Here is an 11,713-nt window from a genome sequence, read left to right as displayed (position 1 = left end):
ATATATATATATATATATATATATATATATATATATATAAAATAATATGATTAATACAGACATATATATATACATATATATATGTCTGTATTAACCATATTATTATCATCCTTTAACTGTCTCCAAACTAATTTTCTGGCTTTCTTATCAATTAGAAAGTTCTTTTTTATCACTGGAAATCATTGCTGGCTTTTCTTTTATTTTCTAATCTTTAAACTTTTTCCATAGACGTATAATTTTCTTTTATTGTGTGATTTTTATAAAGATTTCAAAAAAGATTATGTTTCAAATGCTGCCATTTTATGCTTCTCCTTTTAACTTTTTTCTTCACTTTGTTTTATTTTCATTTTGAATGTTTCATTTTACGTTTTTTTTTTTTGATATTTCGTGCCTTAATATATTGATATAATCTAATACAATGCTTTTTGTCAAGCAATGTCATATAAAAAAAAAGAGCTTTTCTATAATAAAGAAAAACTTTCTGTAATAAGTTCTGACTTTGATAAAGCTAGAAAATTAAATAGTTTTTTATTAAATTTGAAATTAGAATGATTAATTACAATACTTTTCCCATTCAGTCACTGTCTTTTCTTCTCTATTTTCCCTTGTGTATTTATACCATTCTATCAATTGTATCATATCATGTATTTTAGATGATAATCCTGAAGACGATCAGTGCGTGCGTCTATCATTTGTGATAAAAAAGCAAATAGTAATTTCTATTCTTATTTATTTCAAATATTTTTGATATATTTGATATTGTTTAATGCTTGTCAATTATTTTCATGTACGCACTGTGAAATAATAAAAAATCAATAAAGAAAAGACAATTTTTCTTGTACAAAAGTTAAATATTTGCATAATTTTTAAATTATTCGAAAAAAAATCAAATCAAATTTAATTTGATAAATATTTATCAAAGCAATAATTAATTTTCTAACATTTATTTCTTACCCTTTAAGTCTAAATAAGATTTTAACCTTTAACCTTTTTTTAAAATTTCTCCTTTTATTTTGTTTTTCATAATTCATTCACTGTTCTTATCTAGCGTCGAAAATATACTTATTTTCCTTATCATTTCCTTGTATTGTCAGCTTTAAGCATTTTGTCATCATTGCCAATCATAGTAAACGATAACTAAGTTATATATAATTCATACTTGAAAAATTAATTGAAATTATAATACTCGAAAAGAGTATTTTCATTTCCAGTAATTATTTGATACTGTTAATTGCTACATTGTTTTTTTTTTTTTTTACTGTGTGTGCGTATCTGTGCCGATCTATAAGAAATTTTATTGGTTATTTAAAAGGAAATAAGAATTATGATAATTGATAAAGATAAGTTAATGCTGACAATTGATAAAGATAGGTTAATGTTGATAATTGATTGATAAAGATAAGTTAATGTTGGTAATTGATAAAGATAAGTCAATGTTCCTCATCCTTATTATTATACGATTTAAAGTTTAGTTATAGATTAATTCAATGATTAATAGTATCATTCCTTCTGTACTACTCTTATTATTACAAAATAATTTTGGCTATATAGCATTCGGTAATGCTCATTTATATTCGGTTAGTTATCTTTATCAGTATGATAGGATATGTTTGTATTTTAAATTCTTTCAATTGTTATTGTGAGAATTCGAATTAATTTAAGAAATCTTCGAAATTAATTTAATTTAATTAATATAATTCTCTTTTAATTAAGTTTAACTTAATCCAAAATTAATTTAATTCTTAATTGCAATTTCATAACTTTTATTGTAAGCATCGATCATTTCAGATAATATTTTACTTCTCAGTCTTTTTTTTTTTTTTTTTGAATCTATCTGGAATGATATGAGAAATTTTGAGTAATAAATGGAATCTATCAAATTATCTTCGTTTCAAAACTACAAATTTAAATTCGAAAATTAAAATTCAAACTTAAAAGAATTGAATGTTCACTGAATTTCTGTTATGGATTTGCGTAAAATTTCAGGTTAAACGATGTTATCAGGAGTTAGAAAAAGGTCGTAAATTTTTACAACAAATTAAACATGAACTTATAGTTGATGAATATAAACGACAAATGCAATATATTCACAGATTAAAGCAAAATTCGATTGAAATGTTTAATTTTGCTACAAATGAAATTAATTCACCCATATGTTCAATGTTTGTTGTTTATTTTTATTATTCAATTCTTTTTTTTTTTAAATATGTTTACTTGGCAAAGATATGAAATTACTCGAGTACTTAATTAGTAGAAATGTAATGAATACTTGATTAATTATGAAGATGGAGATTGATGAAAAATTAAATTATAATTATCAATGTTTTAAATATGTTTACTTAGCAAAGATATGAAATTATTTGAGTGCTTAATTAGTAAAAATGTAAATGAATACTTGATTAATTATGAAGATGGATGAAAAAATTAAATTATAATTGTTAATGTTTGTTCAAATATTACACTTTTTTTTGAATATATGAAATTATTACTCTAAATTGCTTTAAATTTTAATTAACCTAAATGTATTAATTTAAATTGTTATCGATTTAAAGCAATCGAATTTCGTTTAGTCAAATTATTGTTCATTTAAGCCAAAGAAAAAGAAAATATGGATGAATTTTATATTAAAATCTGACATTATCAAATTCAAATTGATGTCATAATTTTTTTTTAAATAAATGAAAATTTATGTAATTGTCTGAAATGTAATTTGGTATTCAGTTGATTTAAATCTACAGCGGTACTGAAATACTTAATAATAATAAATGGAAATATGATGATAATTTAAATATTAGGTAATATTTTAGCTTTGATAAGTTATGCATCACAAAATTTTTTTATCATTTTTCTTTTTTTTATCAGCATCATTATTGATTACAGTATGGATATTTCTATTCTTGTTTATAATGGAACTTAAATTTTAACAAATATCAATGATTATTCCAAAATTTAGCATTAATAATAGTGTTACCAATGATGATAACGATAATAATAATGATAATAGCAATGATGGTATGACTGTATTAATTAACTGGATCAATGAAATGTATGTAAGTTTCTTAAATCTTTGATTGAAATTTTTAAATATTAAATTGGAAATTTCTTTCAATTTTACTTGTTAGAATGGAGACTGTAATTTTTTTTTTTTTCTTGATATATTTCAGAAGGTATAGACCGGAATTGATACAGTAATTTCTAATTCAAATACAATATAGGATTCTTCTCTACTTGTATCCATTTAATGAACAATTTAACATATATGAATATCAATTTAATTTAAAAAAAAATTGAAATTTTTTATTAGAAAATTAGTAAAAATAATTAAATTCTGATAAATAAAAAATTTCTTTTTTGTTTTGATAATTTTTATCAATTGTTAAAATTGTTTGTTGTCAAAAACTTTACTGTAACACTATTTGGTACTTCGAAAAAGAAGAACGAAAAATGGAATAATTAATATTACGAGATTTCATTTTAGGTGTATTAGGTTTTTTTAAAAAAAAAAAATTCCACGTTTGCTTAGTTTGAAAATTGAAGTTATACCTAAAATTTTAAAATTTAACATCTGACATAATAGTTTTATCATTATTGTTATTATTATTAATTAATAAGGAAATCTTTTTTTTTTCATTCCTTTTATTATTATTACTATTAGACAGTAATATTAATTAGTTAGTCTTATCATTATTGTTATTATTATGATTATTATTACTAATTAAAAATTAACAATTGATTAATTCAGAATTATTTATCAAATGCAAAAGATACTTGTGAAGGACCAGAATTTCATAATATTACAACAATTACTATGCCACAATTAGGATCATTTTTTTCATTATTTGTTATCAATCATGGCTTATCATTATGTTCCATTTGTGATCGTATGCTTACAAAACTTGAAACTATCCTTTTCTCAACAAACTCTATGAAATTTACAGTAAGTTTCGAGCAAAAATTGCTAAACATAATCATGAAACAATCATAGCACAGTTTACTTTATCGTAGCACCGTAATCGCTACAGTAATATTTTGATAATATGATGCTACAGTGAACACCAGGAAAAAATTGGTAAACACAATCAAAAAATGTAAGAAAAACAGTGCACACCTTATCGTAGTATTATAATTACTGTAGTAATATATTGGCTTGGCTATTATCATACAGTAATAAATATATCTTACTGTAATTTCGTGCATTTACAAATTATCTAACAATTTCATTATCACTCTTTCGTTGTATACGGTAACATTTAATATTGCATATTTTTGCATTATTGAGCAAATATTTTGAAATATAAAATAGAATTGCAATATTACAATTTTATTTCTTGATTCGATTTTTTTTTTTTACAGTATACCGAGCAAACACTTTATCAGTTTCTTGTTATCCATATACCAACTGTTAAGACGATATGTTCGGGATTAATACCAACTTGTTATCACTATTACAAAACAAATGGTATATAAGTTTATGCTTAGCAATAATTTGTAATTAATGATGAAACAAATTACTCATTAGTTTGGATAATTAAACCAAACTTAATTAAAACTTCCTATAAATGATTCTAATTAAAATAATCTTAAAAATGAGACTAATTTTTTAATATAGATAGTATGCATATGTCCTAGAAAAGAATACAAGAATATTGTTAAAGAGAGAAAGTAGAATGGATTGATAGTTTTAGAATAGCAATGAACATTTACTGATATGATAATATAAGATAATCAATGGAATAAATTGAATATGATTCGAGATGGATAAAATATTATCCTGATATGATAAATTTAAAGCTTATCACAATCACCAATATCATTTTAATCATTCATTCATTCACCAGAGACAAATAAATGATACTTATGACAATTTTTTAAAAAAAAAATTATTAAATATCTCAGGTTACTGTTCTTTCTTTTTTTTTTTAAATTCACTTATTGGTAATACTTCTTGCTTCTAGACTTCTAGACTGCATTTTTTATTACTGATTGGTGTACGTAAAACATTTTTGGCCTTTGACCTCTTCGAAATCCTAAAATGTCACTCACTAGTTTTCTATTATTTGCATACTTTCTAATTTTAACCTTCATCTGTTAACTTAATGAAGTTATATGAAAAATATCAAAGAATTGAGATACATACAATACACACACACACACACACACACATACAACCACAACACACACACAACACACACACACACACACACACATATACATAACACATTAATGATGAAATAATTTATTAATCAAATCGAAGAGGTTGCTAGTTTATTGATATTTTCAAATTTCAAAAAATTTTGAAGCCAATTTCGCCTTTTAAAAAGAAATTTAAAATTTAAAAATTATTATGAAATTTTTTTTTGTTGTTAAAATTTTATATTTAATTGAAGCATTAACAATGACGCCTGCTGGAAAATGCGCTCAATGTAATATTTGTATGGCTACAACAACGTATGTTGAGGTTCTTCTTTTTGAAAAATTCATAAATGAAATATTTCATTTCCTATTATTTCAAAATATTTCATTCCCTATTACTACAAAATATTTCATTTCCTATTATTACAAAATATTTCACTTTCTCTAATTTGTATTTAACTGAAACGTGTGAAAGAGAGAATGAAATATTTTAAAATTTAAATGTAAAAATTGTAGCTTGAAAATTTTCTTATGAAATATTCTAAAATTTAAATGTAAAAATTGTAACTTGAAAATTTTCTTAATTAATCAAACAATAATTAATACAGTTTCAGTTTTCTTTTTTTCGCTAAAATAAATTTTTACAAATTGTTTTTAACTTTCTAAAGTTTTTGCTGTAAAATATTTACTTCAGAATCGGATACTATTAAATGAAATTGTAATGGATTATATTCATGATTGGATCATTGAACAATTTTTGCAAAAAATTTGCATAAAAGCTAGCCAATTATTTCCATCAAATAATCATTGGAATGGAATTAATTATATCTCTGTTCGTTGTGTTATTTTAATTAATTTTTCAAAATTTCAACAAGTTATATTTGTCTTTTATTTTTTCGCTCAATTTTGTTCTAGCAAATCAAATTCAAATTAAATTAAATTCCAATTATGTGCATAATTTTTTTCTAATAAATTCATTATTTTAATCTTTTTCTTTTTGTTTAGTGTATGACATGGACAACAAATTTTGCTAATGATTTGATAAATCGTTTAACAACAAATATTTTACCGGAAATATTCTGCTCTACGGTAAGTTTTAATTTTTTGAATTTATTGTAAAATGAATAACCGGAAGGTTAGAAAAACCGGTAAAAATTATTATAGTACTATGATCCAGAAATGAAACAGTTTCTTGCCGGATTTCTATTCTAACCGGTCAAATTGATTTTATAAAATTTATTTTGCTTAACCTAATTATGTCATTGACAATAATATGGTGTTGTCTTTGTTTTTATAATTAAATAATGCATAAAAAAAAGAAAAGAAAAATTCTTGATGAATTTATTGTCGCAAAATGGATGAGAATCGATTCCAAAAATAGAAATGGAATACATAATCAAAATAGATTCAAAATTATTCCGGATTTTTTTCCCGGAATATCTGAGAGATCGAATAATTTGGATAATAATATACTTTCTCATTCCATTTCTCTCATACCCGTAGAAAATATTCTTATTAACATTCAGTCTAGAATACTGTAAAACATTTGATAATTAGCTTCTTAGTAATTAAAAATCAAAAAAATATAATTTCAAATTTTTTAGTTGAAATTGTAACAAAAAAAAAATCTCAATAAAATTGTAAGAAATATTCAAATTTTTAAATATAAATGTTAATCGTTTAGATTAACAAAAATCATCCCGAAAGTTAAAGGTATTGAGTAATTATATTCGTATTAATTTACTAATATTCATTTATTTATTTATTTTTTTCGTTTCTTTATTAATCATTGCAACTTTTTTTTCTTCTATGGTTGATAACTATTGATAATAGATGATAAAAACTGTTATCACTGTTATATTATTTTATTATTTTGTTGATAAAATATAAAACAGTGTCGTAATTTTCTGTTAGAAAACAAGCGCAGAAGTTTTTTTTTTCTTTTCTTTTGACGAAATTCTATAAAATTATAAAATAAACAAAAAATTATTCATTATTTAAGACAATAAAATAAAATTATTTAAATAAATAAAAAATGAATTAAAATTTTGATAAATTTTATCAAAAAAATTAAAATTTAAACAAATTTTGAAAAGTTTAAATAAATTTAATCAAAATTTAAATGAATATTGCCAAATTTATTTAAATAACAAATATTCGAAAAAAAATCTATCATTTTTTTTTCTCCTCTAGTAAATTTGTCAAAGATAATAGTATGCAAAAATGTTAGCATAATTAATTAATTTAGAACTTATGAATGAAATGTAAATTTTTAATTAAATTATATCTTCAATTTCAGATGTTACATTGGTGTAAACCATATGAAATACCAAGCATTATTGATTGTTTAATGGAATTTTGTGATGAAATTTTTCCGGAAGAATGGCATATAATTTGTAATTTAGCACGAAATGATTCCATTAATTCATCGAATGCCTTTCCATAAATATCTAAATTAAAATCATAAGTAATAAACAAAAGTCATATATCGATACTTATTTATTAATTTTTATTTGAATATAATTATTTTTCCATTTTTGATATGTTGTATATTTAATTCTTCTGATAAACATTTCTTTTTTTGCATTGTTAACATTCTTTTTTTTTTGTCAAAATTATCATTAACAATTAGCATTCATTTTAAAATTGTCAACAGTTATTATTCTTTTTTTTTCATAAATTATATTTAAAATTTTATTTAGAAAAGAAATTAATAATTAAATTTGTTCACAATTAAAGCTTTATTTTTATGAAAAAAATTGTCAAATATCAAATGCATTCAATGTTTTTTTTCCTTTTTTTCATTTCATTTTTTAACAAACTTAAATATATAAATTTATGGTAAATGAATAAAAGCAAAATGTAACGAAAAAAAATGGCACGATAAAGATTAGGAATTTGTAAATAAACTTTTTTTCTCTCAGTTAAATTCACGAATAATTGAAGTACTGGAATACTTGAAATTAAACTTAATTTATAGATAAAATTTTTAAAGAAAGAAGAAAGAATTTATGTATGTATCTGTCCATCTATCAATACTTCAAAGAAATTTAAATGTTGTGAAAAGATTGGGTAAAAATTAAGGATTTGTAAATAAAATTTTCTTTTCAGTTAAACTCACAAATAGCTGAAGTACTCGAATATTAGAAATTAAATTTAGTTTATAGATATGATAATTTTTAAGGAAAAAAGAATTCATATGCGTGTGTGTCTGTTTGTCTGTCAACACTTAACAAATAAAACAATTCATTAATTTTAATGTAAATAACAATTCATTAAAATTTACTAAATAAAACAATTCATTAAAATCTATAAATGAAAAAGATTGTTAATCGTAAATATAAATTTATCATTTAAATTTGAAAATAATTCAAGTATTTGAATATCTGCAATTAAATCTTACTTATATTTTATTAATTTTTTTAATCATAATTTTTTTAATAATTTCAAAAATAATTTTAATAATTTTAAAGATAATTTTCATAAAAATTAAAAAATGAAATTGTGTGTGTGTGTGTGTGTGTGTCTGTCCGTATCTGTATACCTGTATATTTACCTGTCCGTATATATAAACAAGTGCTAATACTTTTTTAAATATTACAGCTATTCGCACCCTCAATCAACATTAGCTTATAACAAACAATTCTATCTATCTTGTTAGTTCTTACCTCTTCTCCGGTTACATCTTCTCCTGTTTACATCCGTAAAGTGGATTGATCTGATTGATATTAGCTATCTTCATAAATACATATATATATATGTATGTATAAATGTATATTCATTATTTAATTCGAATTTTGTTAATTATATCTATTTACATTTTGAAATTAAATATGATAAATGAAAGAAATGATTGAAATTTAAATATTGTTAAAATTTAATTTAAAATATTGTAAGAGGAAAAAAAAACGATAGATGAAATATTTTCAACAAATGTTGTTATCTTTTTGTTAAATTTAATTCAAATTTTGTCAATTTTATTTAATTACATTTCGAAATTAAAAAATGATAAAAGAAATGATTAAAATTTAAATATTGTTAAAATTCAATTAAAAATATTGCCCGAAAAAAAAACGACAGAGGAAATATTCTGAACAAAATGTTATTGTCTTCTGTTAAATTTATTGATTTAATTTAAATTTATTGATTTAATTCATGGATTAAATTACTGTAATGCATATAAATGTTCAACTTGAATTGCTATAGTTTGCTGTACTTTATAGTTTAAAATTTTAAAAAAGAAAAATCGTAAAACATTTCAAAAATCAAACAGTTTTACTTTTTTTCTTTTTTTTTAAAACATTTTCGTAAATTATCAAACATTTTTAGTAAATTTCTTGCAAAACAAAACTTTAAAAAAATAAAATCTTTCAAATTGTCATTTTTTATTTGTGATGAAATTTTAATTCATTTTAATCCGAAATAAAATTTAATTTTTGTTTAAATTTAAAGGATATGAACCTTGAATGTCGTTTTTTTTTCTCGAATATTATACCAACTTTCATGTCATTAATTTGTTTTTTTTTCCATATCTCTTGAATTTTACAACATTTCCGCCTTTATCGTTTCCTTTGATATTGTGACATTTTGGCACTTTGACACTTTGACACTTTGATACTTTGACACTTTGACATTTTGATATTGACGTTTTCCATGTCTCACACATATGTATACACAAATCATATCATAAACACCAACAAACACTACCATATATCATTAGTAATCTATTGCAATATTTAATTAATTCAGTTTTTTTTTCGTCTCCTCTCAAACATTAATTATTGTTGTCAATTTAATTGCTTCTTTTTAGTAATTTTATATTTATTAATTTCAACTTTAAATTAAATTTAAAAAATGTTGCAAAAATAAATTTTGAAGGAATAAAACAAAAGAGAGAACGAAAAAAAAAAGGTAAAACTAAACAAAAGAATAAGTATTTACAATAAGATTGGATGGTCACTTCTGGACAATATATGGTATATTTACTAAAAGTATTAGTAAAAGTATAAACATTCAAGATGGCTATTATTATGATTGTTATTAGTAGTAATGGTAGTTGATGGTAGTAGTGGTAGTAATGATAGTTAACGGTAGTAGGTGATACTGAATTGTCATTGATGAACTCTATTCAATAAGGTTAATGATATATTGAAATAAATGAAAGAGGTCATAGGAAGAAAGAGAATTGAATTACAGCAAAAATACGGTGTTTACAAATGATATTACAATTACCGTAATCAAATTTGCGCATATAACTGCTTATGAATAAATAAATGTATGCGCAATTATACAGTATAAGAATTTCAATTTTTTCATTTTAGCATTTTCAAAGAAACTTTTATTGAAAAGGAAAATTAAGGAAAAGTTATTTTTAATGTTTTAAATTGATTTTTTAATTTTAAAATTTTAACTTTATTATTTAATAAACTTCATTTTATTAAGAATTTTTATTAATTATTTACTTTATTTATTACAGTTCATTTATTAATTGAGTAATAATTTTCAGTCTTTGCTACAGTAACGAAGAGAATTATATTGAAGGAGCAAAAAAAGAAAAAAATATGCAAAATTTTGCGATTTCAAAAATATGAATTATCAAAATTTTACGAATTAATTTGATAATTAGATTAAATTCTTCCATTAATTAATAAAAAATTTTAGAAATTATGCTGTAATAGGAAAAAGCGGTAAAAATGCTTCTATTAATTTAAATAATTTCATTAAATCAAATTATCAATTTAACTGATATTTTTGCCATTATTTCTTGATTTTATAATATAATTTCTTTCTTTTGTTTTTATTCATTCCTTAAAAACAAATTTAATTCTATTTATTTTTGTTTTTATATTCTTATTTTCCCTCTATTCCTCTTTTTTTTTACTTTTATATCATTTAAAAAGAAAAAGTCACGAACATGTAGCTAATTAGTTAGTAGTAATTAGTTGATTGGATCGAATTATGGGAGCCAAATTATTGCCAAGTTGGAATGTGACATGCGACAAGTTTTTTTTTTTAAGATATAAAATTTACATAGGAAAAAATTTTTGTAAAAAATATGTTAAAAAATCCTTTAATTAAATAAATTTTTTTGAAAGTTTTTCATTGTTTAGTATTAAGTGGATATTGTGAATATTTTATTTTTTGGGAAATAAATTTTAAAAAATTTCATATATGTTATATTTGTTGATTTATGATCAGAAGAGAATATTTATTGGACGTTAAAGGACGAATCGTACATGTCATACTCTTTAATTTATGAAATTCTAATGGTGATAAAATTATGAAAGACATTAAATGTGCGGCACAAATATGCATATTAAAAATATCGTTATCATTTACTATTATTATTATTATTATAATTGTCATTATTATTATTATTGTTGTTATTATTATTATTATTATTATTATTATTATTATTATTATTATTATTACTATTATTATTATTATTATTATTATTATTATTATTATTATTATTATTATTATTATTATTATTATTATTATTATTATTATTATTATTATTATTATTATTATTATTATTATTATTATTATTATTATTATTATTATTATTATTATTATTATT

At 21.3% G+C, this 11,713-nt stretch overlaps 1 protein-coding gene across 1 annotated transcript; it reads left to right on the top strand.

Annotated features, from left to right (window-relative positions):
- Positions 1–1,487: 1,487 nt before the first annotated feature.
- LOAG_08826 (hypothetical protein) lies at positions 1,488–4,467 on the top strand (the record flags this gene model as incomplete). The annotated part of the gene is made up of 5 exons (XM_003144356.1): positions 1,488–1,577; positions 1,987–2,162; positions 2,954–3,050; positions 3,743–3,937; positions 4,354–4,467. 5 exons carry the CDS (start codon positions 1,488–1,490, stop codon positions 4,465–4,467), a joined length of 672 nt encoding a protein of 223 aa, XP_003144404.1.
- Positions 4,468–11,713: the final 7,246 nt, after the last annotated feature.

This window comes from Loa loa (assembly GCF_000183805.2).
Source record: "Loa loa unplaced genomic scaffold supercont3.354, whole genome shotgun sequence".
Classification (NCBI taxonomy): Eukaryota; Metazoa; Nematoda; class Chromadorea; order Rhabditida; family Onchocercidae; genus Loa; species Loa loa.
This window is presented reverse-complemented; position numbering and strand designations above follow the sequence as displayed.